The sequence below is a fragment of the Macaca nemestrina genome, chromosome 8, assembly GCF_043159975.1.
Source record: "Macaca nemestrina isolate mMacNem1 chromosome 8, mMacNem.hap1, whole genome shotgun sequence".
Lineage (NCBI taxonomy): Eukaryota > Metazoa > Chordata > Mammalia > Primates > Cercopithecidae > Macaca > Macaca nemestrina.
In genome coordinates, this window is record NC_092132.1 from 138,478,859 (window position 1) to 138,498,476 (window position 19,618).

Consider the following 19,618-nt stretch of genomic DNA (forward strand, 5'->3'; position numbering starts at 1 on the left):
GCGTGAGGCACACTCACATTTAATATATTGTTAGGTTGTTTGTTTTGAGGCAATGTCATCCTTATTAGCATAAGGCATTATATTACTGAATAGCAGAATACTCCTCCGTTCATGAAGTTTGGTCTTATACATTTTCTGTATTATTGCACAACAAATAAAAGACCTTGGATTTCCTTATATAAGTATATTGACAGACGACTAACCTATTTTTCCTATGCTTTATAACAGTGATCAATAACTGTCATTTTTTTAAAGGTCCTCCTGGACCTCCAGGTGAAAAAGGAGATCAAGGTCCAACTGGAGAAAGTGGTCCACGAGGATTTCCAGGTCCAGTAGGTATGGCAATTATAGCTAATTGTATACTGTGAAGATAGATGATATACATCCAGGTACATGTGTAGGGGAGGATCACTATTTTATTTATATCCTGCAGAGGGTGTGTGTGTGTGTGTGTGTGTGTGTGTGTGTGTGTGTGTGAGAGAGAGAGACAGAGAGAATGTTGGTGGGGGGTAGTAACTGTTGTAGTAGCCTAATCATATCATATATTGAATGATAAGCATTACTCATGATTTTTGAAGAAAATAAATGCTTTAACCAGAGTAACCAAATGGAATTGTTCATAAGTCTCGAGAGTGACATGTATATAATAGACAGCAAACAGTATAAAGCAGACCCAACCTTAGATCATATGTGAAGGGGAGTACAAAAATTATCTTTGCATTGAATATATCATCTTCACATTTGCAAGCTATCTCATTTTTAAGACATAAAAACTCATACTAGTAGTGAGTTATGAATCACAAGCAAATTGGACTGTATTTCTTATGTAGTATTTGGAATATATCTGTTTAAACTAATGAAATCTGAATGTAAATATTGGCTAAAATATGGATGACATTTACCTTTGCTGACAGTCATTCTCTGTGCTTTACTAAGAGCAAAACTGTTTCAAATTGTTTTCCTCTAAGTTATAATATTGAAAGAAATATTTTGGAAAAAGACAATAGAAAACACAGAAGAGAGAACATGAACTTTCTTTGCTTGAAAAAATAAAAAAGATAATAACATGATTGTTATGTTAGCCTTGGCTAGAAATCAAATATCCTGCATGCTGTTTGATGATAGGAAGTATATTGTAAGGTCTAATTATAACTAGAATGGTTTGTGTTACCAAAAAATGTCTAAATACCACGTACTTCATCTTATTTTTCTGTCTTTTGATTATATAAAAGGTTCTTCTTTCTGATCAATGTATTGACTAGCCCTGGTCACATCAGAAAAATAATTTTTGACAATGAAAAGCATGAACTTGATACCTACCTAAGCAGATATATGTTTACGTATGTACATATATAGTGTGTGTTGTGTATGTGGCATATTATATGGAAAGACAGATGATACATCCAGGTACATGTGTTTTATATTATGTATATAAAATAGCAATCCTCCCCATATATATAATATGCCAGGTCAGATGGTATTGGCATTGGTGTGCTTTTGAATGCCTTGCCAGGAAAGAACTTTTATTCAGGAAAGCGTTTCTACTTGACTAATGCTAAGCAGATACTAACAATGTTGCATTAATGTCATAAGCAGGGGAAACAATCAGTATTAAATCTGCTGCCAGACTACTGTTGTCAAGGGTCTGTTAGCTCCTCCATACAAACTGCAATTGTCAGAGCTCTATAACTCAACCATAAAAGTTCAGTCTGGGCTACAGCTTGCCATACAATGCTTCATCTTGGGAAAATCTTCTGCAGCTGTTTCTGAACTATGAATATATGAAATAGAAGAATTTGTAAATTTCAACTTGTGTCTTTGATTTTGTTTTTTTTAATTGTAAATTTACAATTTGTCATGGTTTAAATTTACAGGGTAAAAAGTGACATCATAATTTGTTGCTTTTGGTACTGCTCATTTACACAAATAGGCATTACCCAGTTCCTCATAAAAGACAGGTCGAGTTCCTGGGGTAATCAAATGACTCTTTTAGGGTATCAGGTTACCATTTAGTTTGGTGCACTGCAAGAAAAGTATTCAAAATATCAGGCATCTTTCCTAATGAATTATTCCCTGATTACTTGCTACATTCTGTTCATTTCTCCACCAGATTGTCTAACTGCCTCATATTTGATACTGAAATCAGGAAGCAAAGAGTATATGATGGACAACCATAGTAATTCTACTTTCTAAATTGAACAGGCTTATCACGTCCCCATCTGTACATCCATTTGAGCCTACTAAACTCAGCTTGACCAAATCAAACTCATCTAAGACTCACAATCATGATGCAAATATCTGCAAAACCTAAATGGCTGTCCTAGTAGCCTCAAATAACTAATACATTAAATGTCGTAGAATTGTGACTGATATACTGCGGTGGATATTATGTTTACATATGCTTTATTCCCCAAATAAGAACAAATGTATTTTAGAGGACTATTTCCCTGAAAGCATGTTAGGGAGAACGCCCTATCACTTTTCACTCAAAAAATATATGCTGACCACTTTCTGCAGGCCTGGTTTTCTACAATACCCTGTAGAGTATGTGTAAACAGATACAGAATCTCTGAATCCACAGAGCTTCCAGGACGATAAGTAATAATATAAGTGAGGCAAATGTCATGATCAAGGATTTTTGATCTCACGTGCATTCCTTTTAAGGGGCTCATTTTAGAGTTGTTTTCCCATGACAACAGTGTTTTGAAGGAGAAACAACTTTCTTTTCTAAAGGAATCTCTGGGTGGGCCATCTCAGGAGCTGTTTATGTCCATGTGATCAATAACAAGGTAGTTTGACCTGTAGGCATGGAAGGGGCTACCTACGTGAGATGCCCTGGGAGAGAACTGAAGGCTCCTCTGGCTGCAAACTTTTCATCATCAACCAATACTATTTACTTTCCTTACATAGTCTGAATTTTCTACCATAGGAATCGTGCCTCCAGAAGAGAATATAAAGCTCATCTTAACCATGGATATTGGAAGAGAGGAACCATATTTTATTAATGTTTATATCCACAGATATCTTTACCCTGGCCCACCCCTTCCCATAGGCTGTGGCCCAAGAAGGCCTCTCCCTCAGGCTTCAACAAGGACAGGATTCCTACATATACACCTGAGTAAGGAACGTTGCCTGGTTCCAGGCTGTCGCTCTACGCCTGAGTGTTGAAAGTGGGTTTCTTCTGGAGGTAACAAATGGTGCCAATGAATCAAACAGTGTCACTGCTAACTGTGTACATATCGTTAAATAAAACTAAATTTAGAAGCCTTTACAACAGTGTCACTGCTAACTGTGTACATATCGTTAAATAAAACTAAATTTAGAAGCCTTTACAACAGGCTGGTGAAAATAATGAGGATGAGGAGGAGGGAGAGGAGAACAAGAAAAGCTAACATTTACAAAGTATTCATGACATGCCAGGCACTTTTCTAAGTGGTTTACAGGTATGAGCTCTTTTAATTATCACATCAGCCTGATGATGCGGAGACAAATAATACACCCATTTTACAGGTGCAATGCACAGGGAGGTTAAATGACTTGCTCGAGGTCAGTCAGCAACTAGTAAGTGGCAAAGATGGTATTTGAACCCCAATGGGCATGAGTGCAGAGTCCATGCCCTTAGCCAGTCTGCTACATTGCAGAAAGGAGCCAGAACAGAGCAGGACACCTAGGATGTGTGAATAATTATCAGACCAGCTTTATGTAAGTGATTTGATCACTGGGATCTTACGGAACTGTCTGTAAAATGATGGATTCTGATTGGATGATGTCTAATGTCTCTTGGAACATCCCATGGCTGAGATTCCGTGTAATTGTACTTACATTCTCCATGAGTTAGAATTAGGTGCTAGACCCTTTCCCATTGTCACAGATTATTGTAGAAAATTAGTTAATTGCCTCCTGACAGCCTCAGGGAATCTGATCGTATGCAGTAAAGCTCAACAGCGGTGCTTATATTTTGGGGACAACATTTTCAAACATCATTAAGCAAACAAGTCACATAACTCCATAGGCCATATAGAGTCTGATTAACCATCTCCCAGAACAGAACTCTATGACTGCCTGATTTCTATGAAAGTATCTGATATGCTTCATTTACAGATTTATTTGCTCACCCATTGAAAATGTACTTGATTTGTAGTTGAACAACCTTGATTTGTAGTTGAACAGCTGTGTTCTGAGCATCACTGTAAGGCACTTGAGAAGTCAGCATTGGAGGGGCTTCTCTGATGCTCCTGTCTAAAGCAGGCACCATGGCATTCTCTATTCCATTACCCAGTTTTTCTAAAATTATAACCCCCAAATTACCGTCTTTCTTTGCTACCTTTCTCACTATCTGTCTCTCATTGTTTCTCCACTCTGGAAGATCTGTTTGGATAAGGTTATTTTTAACTCCAGGAATGTACTGAGACTGATACAACATATATTTCTTGAATTAATGGAGGAAATAGTAAAAGTGGAGGTTACTTGTGACTGGCACTCTAAAAAGAGTAGGGGAATGTTTTCAGATTGTTTAAATTGGCAGAATTTACTGTCAGTGTTTCTATTTGTAAATTTGAATGACAAGTCTCAGTAACCACAAGTACAGAAGTCTCACTACCTTGCTTACATAGTGAAGGAAGGTATAAATATTAATCAGCGTGTACTGAGAACAGATGTTAGGTCTTTGTTAGGCTGTATACTATGAAATCCAGCCAATATATACTACTTCGTAATTAAATTGAGTTGAAATGTCCTGACTTTACTAATATTTCTATACATAGTTTATCACTTTATTGCTTTGGGAGGAATCATTCTAAACATAGTTTATCACTTTATTGCTTTGGAAGTTTGCTTAATTTCTGTTGGAGTCAAAGTTTTATACTGGATTAATTAATATTTCTTACTATTAAGAGTAATATACTTTTTAAACTGAGAGCTTCTTAGAGGGAAGTTAGCCCAGTTTTAGGTGTCTCTATTAATAAACCTCAAGAAAAGGTTTTTAAAATATATTTCATATATATAAGCCCTGTCTTCTGGAACTTATGAACTAAAAGTAATATTCCAAAATGCTGATATTGGGAAAAGATGTGTAATCAGTTTCTTACAATGTGCCTCCCCAAGGGATCAAGTGAAACTGGGTGAATGAGATCTCTGTGAATTGATAATGACACAACATAAGATGCCGAAACTATCACAATAGTTTATCAAGAACCACTGAACTCTAGGATAAAATATTTTATTTCATAGGAATATAACATTTTCTTTTGTATGCAGTTGTTATGATCACCATAGTAATATTGGGTTAAAAAATAGCCATTTTCAGTTTTAATTTAAGCATATAAAACCCTAGATTTGTTTCAGTATATAGTACATACTTGTAAGTAAATCTGTGTATCGTGTGTGTGTGTGTGTGTGTGTGTGTTTATGTTTATTTACACTGGGATGACAATGAAATATGTAAGAAGAGGTCCATGATAGATAAAGTAATATATTTCAGAGCCAAGACACCAATTTATTTTATAAACACTCATTGATACTTTACATTGCTTGAGTTGTATTTTTTCTAAGGCGAATCTTAAGAATTCAATTTTCAGCTTATACATTTTAAAGTTGTCATTTCAGCTACAGCAAAATCCTGCCATTTGATGATTACTGGTTGACTACATAAGTCTTCTGGTTAAAACTCTAAGATCTATTTTTTCTAATGTGCTTTTATTTCTACTAACAATATGTTATTTTTTGAATAGCTACAATGTGCTGAATGTACTAAGGTTTATATTTATGGCTTGTATTATCTTTCAATGTCAAACAATACATTTTAGGAAAGATACTATTCCTTCATTTGGAGATTCTCTAATTTCATATTCACTTATAAAACTAGATGTTTTCATTATACTCTCAAGTCTGTATGAAAATGAATTATTACCTCCTTTTTTTCTTCATTAATAATGTAGGTCCTCCAGGTCTTAAAGGTGATCGGGGAGCAATTGGCTTTCCTGGAAGTCGAGGACTCCCAGGATATGCTGGAAGGCCAGGTATTATGATAATGTGTATTTTCTTTATAGAATATGTAGAAGAAACACCAAATAATTTATATATATACATAATGTTATATATGTAGTATATATTTTTTTTAATTCTTGGATGATAAAAAGTGGTCATTGTGTCAATACTAGTATTCACATTTTGTGGTCTAAAAATGATTTCTGAAATCACCTTTTTGAAACTGACTTCTGTTCACCTGAGGAAAGTTTCTATATCTCAAAGGAAAATCATTTTAAAAAACACACAGGATTTATAAACTTTTCACAATAATAAATCATCACGAACAATGATATCCATCTTTGAACAAAGATAGTTGAAAGACTGGCAAAGAAAAAAAAAAGAAGCAAAGTATAAACACCCATTTAACCACAACCAGCCAGACCTTGTGAAGTTACACTTAGCAAAATACAGAGAAGTCTGAAATCCTATCCTCTGCAAAATAAATTGTCTGCTATTATCTACTAGTGCTTAATCATCAGGGTTGTTCAGCATTTTGAAATGTACACGCATGATGATATTATTTCCATCAGCTCTGCCAATAGCCTAAGCTTGAATTGCAAACTTTGAACAGCAATTTTAGAAAGAGCTAGGCTTACTGTCTCCTAATTTCAAAGTGAATAATCATCAAGAGAATAGAGTTGGACCAAGGGCAGAGGTGAGCACCTGTAGTCCCAGCTATTTGAGACGCTGAGGTGGGAGGATTGCTTAGCTCAGGAGTTTGAGACAAGCCTGAGCCACACAGTGAGGCCCTGTCTCTAAAAAATAAGAAAAAGAAATAAAAGGAATAGGGTCCCTATCATTGAGATATTTTAAAAATACATTTTATTTTTAGAACAGTTTTACATTTATAGAAAAACTGCACAGAAAGCATAGCGAGTTCCCATAAACCACCCATGCACACACGGTTTCCTCTACTATGAACATCTTGCATTAGTGTGGTACATATGTCACCATTAATAAACCAACATTGATGTATCAGTATTAACCAAAATCTATAATGTACATTAGTGGCCACTCTTTGTGTTATACATTTAATGTGTTTCAGCAGAGGTATAATGTCATGTATCCATCATTACAGTATTAGAAGAGTTTTGCTGCCTGGAAGGTCCCCTGTGCTCCACCAACTCTATTCCTCCCCGCCACAATCTCTTGGCAGCCACTCATCTTTTGACTGACTCCGTAGTTTTGCCTTTTCCAGAATGTCATATAGTTGGAATCATACAGTATGTAGCTTTGTCAGACGGGCTTCTTTCACTTAGCAATATGAATGTAAGGTTTCTCTATATCTTTTCCTGGTCTGATTGCCCATTTCTTTTTTTTTTTTTTTTTTTTTTTTGAGATGGAGTCTCGCTCTATCTCCCAGGCTGGAGTGCACTGGTTCGATCTTGGCTCACTGCAAGCTCCGCCTTCCGGGTTCACGCCATTCTCCTGCCTCAGCCTCCCGAGTAGCTGGGACTACAGGCTCCCGCCACCACGCTCGGCTAATTTTTTGTATTTTTAGTAGAGACAGGGTTTCACCCTATTAGCCAGGATGGTCTCGATCTCCTGACCTCGTGATCCGCCCGCCTCGGCCTCCCAAAGTGCTAGGATTACAGGCGTGAGCCACCGAGCCCGGCCACTCATTTCTTTTTATTACTCAATAGTATTCCATTTTATGGATTTACCACAATTTGTTTATCCATTCATCTATTAAAGGACATTTTGGTTGCTTCGAAGTTTTAGGCTGGGCATGGTGGCTCACACCTGTAATCCTAGAACTTTTGGAGGCCAAGGCAGGCAGATTACTGAGGTGGGCAGATCGCTTGAGATCAGCAGTTTGAGACCAGCCTGGCCAACATGGTGAAACCCTGTCTCTACCAAAAAATACAAAAATTAGCCAGGCATGGTGGTACATGCCTGTAATCCTAGCTATTCAGGAGGCTGAGGTGTGAGGATCAGTTGAACCCAGGAGGCAGAGGTTGCAGTGAGCCGAGATCATGCCACTGCACTCCAGTCTGGGTGACAGAGTGAGACCCTGACTCAAAAAAAAAAAAAAAAAAAAGTTTTAGAAATTATGCATAAAGCAGCTATAAACATTAATGTGCTGGCTTTTGTGTGGACACGAGTTTACCTAGGAGTGTGATTGCTGGATCAAATGGTAAACATATGTTTAGCTTTGGAGAGGATTATTTCATTCATTCACCCAGCCCACACAACTTGATGAGGGGTCACTGTGTGCTGGAGATAAATACAGCACAGCTGCTGTTCTTAAGGAGCTGGAGACAAAAAAAAAAATGCATAAGCAATTAGCTATAATGCCATGTGGTAAGTAAACAACCTTGGTGCGGTTGGACGAAATGCTGTATGGAAGTAGAGAGTATGGAGTGAATAATTCCATACCGTAAGAAAATGTGTTACATACAAAGTAGTAGTGTTTGTTAGTGCCAGACTAAAAGAGGCCTAGAATTTCTTTAGGTTTGTATTTCTCAAACTATAGGAGGCATTGGAATCACCACGAGGATGTGTTAAAACAGCTTACAGGACTCCACCCCAGAGTTTCTGATGTGGTAGGTCTGGGATTGGGCTTGCATCCTCACCAATTTCCAGGTGAAGGTGATGCTATTGGTCCAGGGACTATATTTTGAAAACCATTATGTTTAGGTGGGAAAAAACAGCAGAGAAAAAGTAATCAAGCACAAAGAAAAACAAGGGCAGAGGTAATAAGTCCCTTGACAAAACATATCCTTAGGACATCACTTCTTATTAAAAGACACCAATCTGGTAGAGATGTGAGCAGCAGTGCCGGGTGCTGCTCTGGTTGTACTGCAGACTAGAAGAAGGAACAATACAGTCTCTCCTCTATAAGAGTCTGAAGAAGGTGGTAAAATTAGAAATAAGTCCAATAATTGTCAAAAATGAAATATGTAAACACAGGTCCATGATATATAAAGTAATGTATTTCAGAGATAAGACACTGATTTATGTTATAAACACTCTTTGATACTTCACATTGCTTGAGTTGTAGTTTTTTAACAGCCTGGACTATGTGAATAACATCAAAAACGTTATCAGATTCTGAAGCAAAAAGTTCAAAAAGAACTTCCTCCATCTATTTTCTTCTATTCTCCCTCCCACACTCCTTTTCTTCCCACCTTGCTCTTTCTTTCTATATGGATTAAGTACACACTGCTCATAAGGATACAGTGCTAGAAACAGGGAAATGGAAAGTAAATAAGACAGTCTACAACTGAAAAGATACACAAACACAAGAAGAGAAAGAGAAGACTTCATACTTTCTCCATGCATAGCAGATCTATAGAGTAGTGCATTTATAAGACCTGACATATTTACTTCAGAAAGTTTGGAGGATTTAATTGAAGTGAAACCTTGCATATCTTCAAAATCCATAGAAGGCTCTGTTCTACCTTGTTCAACAAAGTAGAACTTTCAGCATGCAAATAACGTGCTTCTGTCCATTTTGCCTCTTGAGGTTCATTCAAAGCCTGATTGTCTCCCTCAGGGTAAGTTATGGTCATTTTCTGGATTATCTAAAATATTAGACATACATATCATTTATTAATTCAACACATTTACTGAACATTTTCTCTGTGTGATTCATGGAGCTATCTACAGATGGTTGAACACATGAGTCTGAAGTTTTGAAGAGAGGCCAGAGATTAAAAGACAAAGTTTAGCTATGATCATATAAATATTCTTCAGAACCCTGATTTTAATAATATTTTATGGGTAGAGAGTGGGAAGGTACAAAGAGAAGAGGCTTAGCATAAAGCTTTAAGTAGTTCCAGAAATACAGGCTGAGATGAACAAAGTAGCAAATGGAAGAGAAGTAGCCCAACAGAAGAAGAAAACCCAGAGAATAGAGCATGAAAAAAGACAAAGACAGAGTTTCAAAGGTGGTCAAGTAAGGTGAAGTCTACAAAAAGCTCTTTGCAACTGCTGCTTCGGGGATGTCGCCATTGTTCAGAGCAGATTCTGTGGGGTGGGGTGATAACCAGATTAGGGTATATGGAGGAGGGAATGGTTGATAAGGGTTGGAGATGGGGTACAGCCAACTTTTGAGCTGCCTTGCTATGCAGAGGAGGAGGAAGAGATGCACTTTTAGTTAGTTTTGTTTGTTTCATTGTTTTTTCTTTGTAGGAGGGATCTGAGTACCATTTACATGCTTATGGAAAGATAAAATAGAGGAGGAGTGGCTGAAGACAGAGGAAAGCAAAGCAAAAACATAGTGTAGGGTTAATGAGAGGGTATAAGGTGAGGAATTCAGGGACCAGGAAGAAGCACTAGACTTAGGAGAGAGGATGATCACATTTCAAAATAGCTTAAAAAACACAGGGGGTGGAGAGGCGGGCTACAGCTGCGAAAATTTGGTTACTATAATTAAGGCATGTATGCAAAAACGTCTAACCTAGTATCTGGCTCATAGAAGAGGCACTTAAAAATGCTTGACATCATGATGATGTTATTGAAGACACCTCCTCTTACATTCTTTCAAGTTAGACTATCCTCTTACATATGACCTGGTTCTTATTTTTAAATGGCTTTTAGAAATGTAAGTTACCTTTTTTAAAAGAGTAATACATAGAACAGGAGATAGTTAACTCTAGGTTTGGACCAAGCTCTTGCATTCATTTTTTACCAAAGGTATCATTCTGAGGAGCCAATACATTCCTCTCCTTTAGAAAGGATATTTTTTATGTTTTCAAGTGTGAAAAAAAATTTCCAAGTATCATCGGTAAGCAAATCTCTGAATCATGTTAAAATGATACAAAACATTTGTTTATTTATAAGGAGATAAGGCATTTCATTTTACCATCTTTAAGAGGAAAAGTCACAGTGGTGTAAGAACAAAAGCAAAATAAAAACATGAAAGTAATTTTTTATTTATCATGGAATCTGAGAGCTACAAGGGCCTTTCGTGGGTCAGTGCTCTGGCTTAAGTATGTCTGTTCTGAAATATCTAAGACAAGTTGCTGTGTGAAAAGACTTCTAAGAACAATACATAGTTTCTTTCTCTTTTCTCATTGTGAAGATAATGTTGTAATAATGAAATTAAGCTTGCTTATTATGTTCTCTTTTATGAAAAGAATTAGAACTGATCAGTTACACTTTGTTTTAACTCCTCCCTTCCCAAGTTTTTAACAGTTTCTTAGACCTTTTTCCTCTTGGACAATCTGAAAATTTGGTACTATATTTTATTAAAGCATGCTCTCAAAAAATAGGAAAGGTTTTGGGTGCTTTGTGGTAACAATGATTTTTGCCAATTTAACAGTACCTGAAACAACTCAGTTACAATTAAGAAATGAATGTAATGATATGAAGTATAATCACATTATGCAAAGCAATTAGAGAATTAGAAATTTGGTATTATGACTCTGATATAAAATGGTTGGCATTTCATTAAATCTTCAAAATACAGTTTCAATTGGGAATAATTTTTACTCTTTAAGTGCCTCAAGTCTCATGCTACTAATTATATACATTATATTATATATATGTATTTTTTTAAGTTGGTAAATTAGGATCCAAAAATCTTCTCTAAGAAATACATAATGACACGTGTTCAAAATAAAGCACAGATGAAGATAATGTAAACTAGAGAAATCAAAAATACATATAAACACTAAAATTATATATAATTGTACCATAAAAAATGAACTGAGATGAAAAAGGTTTTCTCTCATTCCCTGAGAATAAAATCACAGAGAGAAGATTCCAGCTAAGCTTTAGGAGGTGAAGAATAGAAATAAGAAGAACTAGATCTTTTATGTGTATCTTTTATGGGCGAAGTGCGTAATGAACAGGCAACTCTACAATGGAAAGCATTATTTTTTTATTTCCTAGAAGAATAAACTTTAGCTCAGAAAGATTTAAAGACTTGTCCCAAGTCACATACCCAGTAAGTGGCAGAGCAAAATAACTCAACACAAGGGTTTCTAAATTATTACTATTATTCTTTCGAAGTCTATGATTGTTAAACTACATCCCCTGAGCTCTAGGATGAAAAGGTTGAAGGTTCTCAATTTTGCTGGAGGGAATCAAAAACATTAACAAAGATTTTGACTTAGAGACAGAGAGCACTCGGATCAGTTCTACATTTGTGTCAAGACAATAATTAACAAGATCTGATTGTATCTGATGGCTGTTGGAAGAAAAATCACTAAGCAGGAACAGCACCAAACTTATGAGATGAAATATCTTTTTGATACTAAAGAAAGATCTGCAGACCCCTTTAAAAATCAACAGTGGGTGAAGTAGCAACCCCTTGGCAAAGACCAAGATCTAGCAATGTTTCCGCATCCATTTGAAGCCCTGACCCTCGTATAAAATATTTGTACCACACCCCTGTATAAATGGATGAGATTTCTCCAAACTAAAGGTGATCATCCTAGAGATGAGAATGCTCCAAGGATCTTCCCACCTTCTCCATGACTAAGAATCTCAACACTCCCAGAAATTCCTTGGCAGCCCAGTTTTGGGGGATGGTACACTCTAAAGAAATGAAAACCATAAATTGTAATGTGAATAGAAGAATGGGATGTGGGAGCTGATGGAAGGCACTGGACTTCCTGGGGGTGTGAGTAAGACCAGTCAAAGGAAGAGGAGAAAAGGACGATGAATAAGTACAAAACAAGCTCCTTATTCTTCAGATTTGCTTGATTTACGAAAATGGGGCATTTAGGGCCTTGTAAAAATTTGAAATATCACAATACTGGGTTCAGAATGGAGCTTCCTAAGTAATAACTATTATTATTATTAATGTCAATGCTATTATACATTTCAATATCTGTCAGTTCTTATAAATTTATGTTTTAATTAGCTTGTGATGATCTGTCTGCAGTTAAAGCAAACATTGTGAATTGCCCTGATTAAAAACAAATATTTTTTTTTTCTTTTCTCAAGGAAATTCTGGACCAAAAGGCCAGAAAGGGGAAAAGGGGAGTGGAAACACACTAAGTAAGTATATAGTATTTTGTTTTCTGTGTGAATTCTTGTAATAAGTAAGTCTATGATACTAGAGATCTGGGTTTGAGGCAAATGTTGGGAACTCAGCACAGATCCAGAGAGACTGTATGGAAGCCAAACATAATTTTCTACAAATAAGCATGCTAATTGGGGTAAAACAAATACATTCTATTATACAACTCTTTCAATCTCATCCGTTTGTCTTTTGTTTTTCTGATGAACACTATTTTCTAAATATTCCACATAGAAAATTGTTCAATTTTCAAGTCAATTTCTATCCACTGAGGGAAAATCAAGCTTATGAGTAGAAACAATTACAACCTCCTTCCTTACTAAATGAACCCTTAAATATAAGAATTTGAACAGTTTAAGAACCCTGAAAATTTAACACTCTGATGGCTGGGGCTTTTTGTTTTGTTTCTTTTACTAAAAACTTGAAATGTGGTATTCCATGTTCTAAACCTTTAAACCTGCAACAGAATAGATTTCACAAGAATATTTGTCAATCTAATGCTGACCTCATGTTACAATATAAACAATCTGCTAATTGGACCTTAAAAACTGAGTATTAGATGAGATGTCTTCTATTTGCCATGCTGTAAGTCAATTGTTGTGTCTAGGCTCAATGTATACTGATATGATGAAAGGATTATGAAGAGGAATGTGGAACACCCACTTAACTTCTCAGAATCAAAAAACTCCCTGTTATGTATTCCCAGTAGGAACTACCTGTGATGGGTGTGTGTCTATGTGTCCATGGGATAGCTGATACAAACAGGGTGATCATAGTTAATCATCAGGGGTCTGTTTTAGACAGATAATGGCAAATCCTTTTATGTACCAAAATCTAGCAGGTTTTAGTCGTAATCATTATCTAGAAATATACAGTACCAATCTCTCTGTCTTACAAAACCTAATTATTTTAACCTAGTACTGTGTAGGTATGCCATATTTAGACAAAGTAGGGTGTGGTGGTGAATACCAGCCATTAGAATAGTCATTAGTGTAATCATGATGCTTTCAAAGTACAACAGAGTATTGTGTTTTTTCTGAGTACTTTAGTGTTACTTAATGAGTATTATTGTTATTATTATATTAAAACAAAGAAACATTAGTCTGTCTTTTCTCCATTGTATCCATTTGTTCTTTAAAGTGGTCACTTTTGCCTGCTGTATACTTTTTTCGTTTGGTGTTTTTTGTTTGTTTGTTTGTTTGTTTTGAGATGGAGTCTCACTCTGTCACCAGGCTGGAGTGCAGTGACACCATCTTGGCTCACTGCAACCTCCACCTCCTGGGTTCAAATGATTCTTCTCCTGCCTCAGCCCCCTGAGTAGCTGGGACTATAGGTGCACACCACCAGGCCCAGCTAATTTTTGTTGTTTAGTAGAGACAGAGTTTCACCATGTTGGCCAGGCTAGTCTCAATCTCCTGACCTTGTGATCTGCCCACCTCGGCCTCCCACAGTGCTGGGATTACAGGCATGAGCCACTGTGCCCGGCCCACCTGCTGTATATGTTTTACTCGACTTACTTCTTTCTTTCTCCTTTTCACTCCATTTACTTTCAGCTAAGCTCCTCCTGAAAAGTTCTCCTTCTTATCCTTATGTTTATCTTTATCTCTGCCTTTATTTTATCTTTTGTTTTTCTTTATCTCCTTTTCCTGAGGCTTTCTCTGAGCTTCTTAACATTGACTCTAGTCAAGCTTTGCAAATAAGAAGCAATTTTTAAATTTTTAGTCTGCAAATAGCACCCCACTGTCTTCCATCACCTAAGGTTATCAAATGCTTTGAACATTTTCTTCAGATATGTTCAGAAATGTTTTCAGTTACAGATATTTTAATGGCTATTTTGGAGTTTATGTACATACTTTCTTTGAGGAAGCAGTAAGAGTGCTGCTTGTATACAGCCTCTGAATTCTCCACCAGGTCCTCCCTCCTCATATAGAGTATGTAACAACTGCATAATGCTTAAAAAAGAATGATACACATAAACATCTAATGTGGTATATTCTGCTTTTTGCTGATGTTAATATGTCAGTCATCTGTCTATATTAAATATGGCTCTATCTCTTTTCTCTCAATGGCTACACGTTATTCTATTACTCAGCTATACCGTAATTACCATAATATAGCCATTCACCCCTCTCGTCCTGAACACTAAATGATTTTTGTTTGCTTTGGTCAGACTTTAATAAGCAATGCTATATTCAACACTCCAACATATAATCTTGTGGGAATGCTTTTTAATAGGGAATTTACTAGAAGTAGAATCAATGGTTCAAAGGTTATATTCATTTTACCATTTGATGAATTCTTGTAAATGGCTGCTAAAAGCTTGTACCAACTTATTCTGTATGAAAGTGCCTGATTCCCCACATCTTTAGTTACTTCTGGTAGGTGAAAATATATATTGAGTTTTTTAATATGCATTTTTAAAATTTTTTCAGGCTTTCTTTAAATATGATTAAAAATACTAATTAATTTCCTCTTTCATACATGTGTCAGGACCAGTACAACTCACTGATCACATGAGGGCGGGGCCCTTTTAAGATCAGGTGGGTTGGGCGGGACATCCTCTGCTACCATCTCATTAAAAGGCCCTTCGCCTCTGGACAAGTCATCTGCACAACTGACTTCCAAGATCCTTTTGTGACTCCTCCAAATGACCTTGGTTCCTGTGTTGTACCTGACTTCCACGTGGCCTCCTCTCCTGCTCCCTGGTGCTGTTTGGGTCTCTGCTCCCACGCTCATACCTCTACTTACTCCAGTTATGCCACCATCACTCCTCTCCCCTATCACTCCCAACCTAGACACCTCTAATGCATGGACTGGAGGGCTGCTCTAACCAGTCCTCAGTTCTCTGTCACCCGTTCACCTTGAGTCTTGAACCCAATTTAGTTTATTGAGTTCTAGGAGAACTGCTGTGTTCTCACCCTAACGTGGAAGAGTGATGTTTCAGTCAAGCAAAATGATTCCTACCATATCATGTAACACTTATGTGAGGCTCTGTCCTAAATATCTCAATTACCAATATGTGGTTTGGTAGTATTTCTCATCATTCTTTGCTCATGTGCAATGAGACTACAACTAGGATGTGAATTTTAAGTATCCTATCTAAAACTCATACAATGATAGGAAAAATCCATTGGTTTTTCATTTGATTTTTACTGCGGACTCAGCTCAATCTTAAATGAATGCTGGTCTTTTTCCAACGCATTTTTGATCCAAGTAAAGCCTGTGAGTCAAGGGCTTTTTTTTTTTTTTTTTTTTCCTTTTTCTTTTTTTAAGAGACAGAGTCTCGCTCTGTTTCACAGTCTGGACTACACCCATTCACCTAGAGTCTAGAACCCAATTTAATTTATTGGGTTCTAGGAGAACTGTCACAGGTACTGATAATATGCAAGTTCTTTCTATTCAAACATTATTCTCAACCAGAGATAGGGATGTCAGAAGAAAATCCATTCATTCACTCATTAATTCATTAATTCACATGTCCATTGTGTACCTCCATGAGCTGGACATAACCTAATAAGGGAGATGCTGTCTCTGGTTTTACAGAGCTAATTGTCCCTGAGAGATGTAGACAAATGAACAAGCAATTACAATACATGTAAGCTATACTGGGGGAAGAATAGGGATGGATAGGTATGCAGAGGAGATAAAGAGTTTTTAATTCCTTAGAATATTTTTTTAAAAATTGATTCTGGGCCAGGCGTGGTGGCTCAAGCCTGTAATCCCAGCACTTTGGGAGGCCGAGATGGGCGGATCACGAGGTCAGGAGATGGAGACCATCCTGGCTAACACGGCGAAACCCCGTCTCTACTGAAAAATACAAAAAATTAGCCGGGCGCGGTGGCGGGCGCCTGTAGTCCCAGCTACTGGGGAGGCTGAGGCAGGAGAATGGCGTGAACCCGGGAGGCGAAGCTTGCAGTGAGCTGAGATCCGGCCACTGCACTCCAGCCTGGGCGACAGAGCAAGACTCCGTCTCAAAAAAAAAAAAAAAAATTGATTCTGAGTTTACCTTCTCATCTTCCTATTTTCCAAATTACAGTGTGTGTATGTGTATATATACATATATATGTATATTTTATATATATGTATATTTTATATATATAAAAGTTTTGAAGTGAAGTCGAACTTGGGCGATTTATCCAACCCATTTAAACCAAAAATAAAACTTATATTACCTGGTCATTTCAAACAAAAACATTTTGATCATGAAAAAGAATACCAATATTCTTTTGTTGTAAAAAGCTCTTATGGGATTCCATGTTATATTTTTGGTTTCTCTCTAGTGATCAACAGACCACATTTTCACAACTCTTCTTTCCTTTAAGACCCAAGATTCATACAATTCAGATTCTAGTAGAACTCTAGATAGTATGCCTATGGGTATCTCAGCATTTTGATTTCCACATTTGTGTAATGAACATGTTAACACCTACCTCACAGGGTTGTTGTGAGGATCAAGTAAGATACTGTGTGTGTGAAGATGCTCTATGAAATCATAAAGTGCTTTAAAGATGTAAGGTATGCTTCGCAGTGATCTCTCTGAACTGGAATAGCTTTTCCTCGCTGGTATAATGCAGACATTTTTAATTTGTAATCAGAGTAGGAGAGAAAGCAAAATGAAAATGCAAGAAGCTGAATAAATGTCATGGCAAAAAGAGAGATGCTAGAGAAAAAGAGAAGATTTTATATTAGACAGAGCAACGCAAGTGTGACCAGATCGCAAATCAATGAGTTTGTCTGAGTCGAGCAGAAGAACATTAGTTATAAATAAGCGACTAAACAGGGTACACGCCAGAGGCCAGAAGCTGTCACCAGAGGTCAGAACAAAATGTCAGGCTAATAAAACAAGAGTCCAGGCTCTGAAGGACAAAGCATGGGCCCAAGACACTGCTGGTGAGAAAATTCCGAGAAAGGTTGAAACAAGTTAGAGCTGTCAATGGTACTCTGGTTTCATGCCTACATGACATTAAAATCTCCAGAAGTAAAAGGGAGAGAAGAATTAGCCGCTTGTTCAGATACTCCCAAATATTAGCAGGCTAGCAACATTGAATAGCCAGTTTACACAAACATCTAGAGATAAGTTGTATCTCTTTTTCCTTGGTTTAATTTGATGAGACCTCCTGTCCCATTCTGCACTGGAAGTCAGGTAGAGTATGAGCAGGTTTCTTCAGCAGGCCTTGGTCCACATCAGGCACAGGATGGCCTCAGTCCCAGAGATGCTGGGAGACCATTCCAAGGATTCAGTTAAAAAGTCATCTGATATCCTAGACTAAATACAGATTTTTCAGTGTGAAAATTTTTCCCAAACTTTTCAAATTAGGTAAGAAAGGCTTCTCTTCTCTCTGTAGACAAAAAATGGATGCTGGATGCCCTGTTCAAATTATTGGCACAAATGGCACAAATTTTATCAACTTTAAAAATGTATAATGAAGAGAAAAGAAGCCTGCAATAAGCTCTAATGCTAGTCATAGTGAATTGTCTGCTGTGTTCTCACCTTAACTTGGAAGAGTGATGTTTTAGTCAAGCAAAATGATTCCTACCATAAAACACAACACTTGTGTGAGGCTCTGTCCTAAGTATCTCAATTACCAGTATGTGGTTTGGTAGTATTTCTCATCATTCTTTGCTCATGTGCAATGAGACTACAACTAGGATGTGAATTTTGAGTATCCTATCTAAAACTCAAACAATGATAGGACAAAATCCATTGGTTTTTCATTTGATTTTTACTGAGGACTCAGCTCAATCTTAAATGAACACTAGTCTTTTTACAAAGCATTTTTGATCAAAGTAAAGCCTGTGAGGCAAGGGCTTTTTTTTTTCCTTTTCTTTATCTTTTTTTAAAGAGACAGAGTCTTGCTCTGTTGCACAGGCTGGACTACAGTGGCACCTCCATAGCTCACTGCAGCTTTGAGCTCCTGGGCTTAAATGATCCTCCCACCTCTGCCTCCTGAGTAGCTAGGACTTCAGGCACACACCACTATGCTTGGCTATTTAAAAAAGAGAAAAAAAAGAGATGGGATCTCACTATATTGCCAAGACTGATCTCAAACTATTGGCCTCAAGTAATCCCAAAATCTTGAAATTACAGGTGTGAGCCACCATACCTAACTCAAGAGGGTTTTTGGTGCATTATACATTAATCCTCAGAAGAGCATTTGGGTGAAGAACTATTATCCCAATTTCTAGAATTATAAGCTGAGGCTTACTGCTAATTAGTGGAAGAACAGAAACTCAAAGCCAGGTCTTTAAATCTCCAAAGTCCTTATGACTCCATTCACTATTCCCACGCTAGTGTTATGTATTTTTATATATAAATATCACAGATATGTCATGTGGAGAGTGTGCAGAGAGAAAGATACAAAGAGATAGGTAGAGAGAGAGAAAGGCAGAAAAGGAAGAAATTTGTAATGAGCGGTTTGGTTTTCTAGAATGGGCCTAGTAATTTGAAGTGCTAAAGAGATAAAAATTCTTACAGCAGATCAAATTCCAAATAAGCATTCTCAATTATTCTTTGTTTATGTTTCCACCTTCATAACTACTCCAGCTATTGCCTGTAGTCTTCCTCCTAAGGATATTACTCAGAAACATAGTCTTCCCGGAACGCTCACAAAGCTT

General features: G+C 37.0%; 1 protein-coding gene across 17 annotated transcripts in view; it reads left to right on the plus strand.

The window, feature by feature from the left end:
- Nucleotides 1-19,618, plus strand: part of LOC105463752 (macrophage scavenger receptor 1) — a 764,939-nt gene that overhangs the window by 633,215 nt on the left and 112,106 nt on the right. For 16 of the 17 annotated variants that reach the window (XR_011607204.1, XR_011607203.1, XR_011607205.1 and 13 more), the window contains 3 exons: nucleotides 256-336; nucleotides 5,937-6,017; nucleotides 12,928-12,981. Coding sequence is in view for 13 of the 17 variants with exons in the window: in XM_071068600.1 (XP_070924701.1) it covers nucleotides 256-336; nucleotides 5,937-6,017; nucleotides 12,928-12,981 (216 nt within the window). In the remaining 4 variants the exon portion in view is untranslated. Of the gene's footprint in view, nucleotides 1-255; nucleotides 337-5,936; nucleotides 6,018-12,927; nucleotides 12,982-15,493; nucleotides 17,518-19,618 lie in introns of those variants that run through there. The other variant, XM_071068608.1, reaches the window with a different exon arrangement.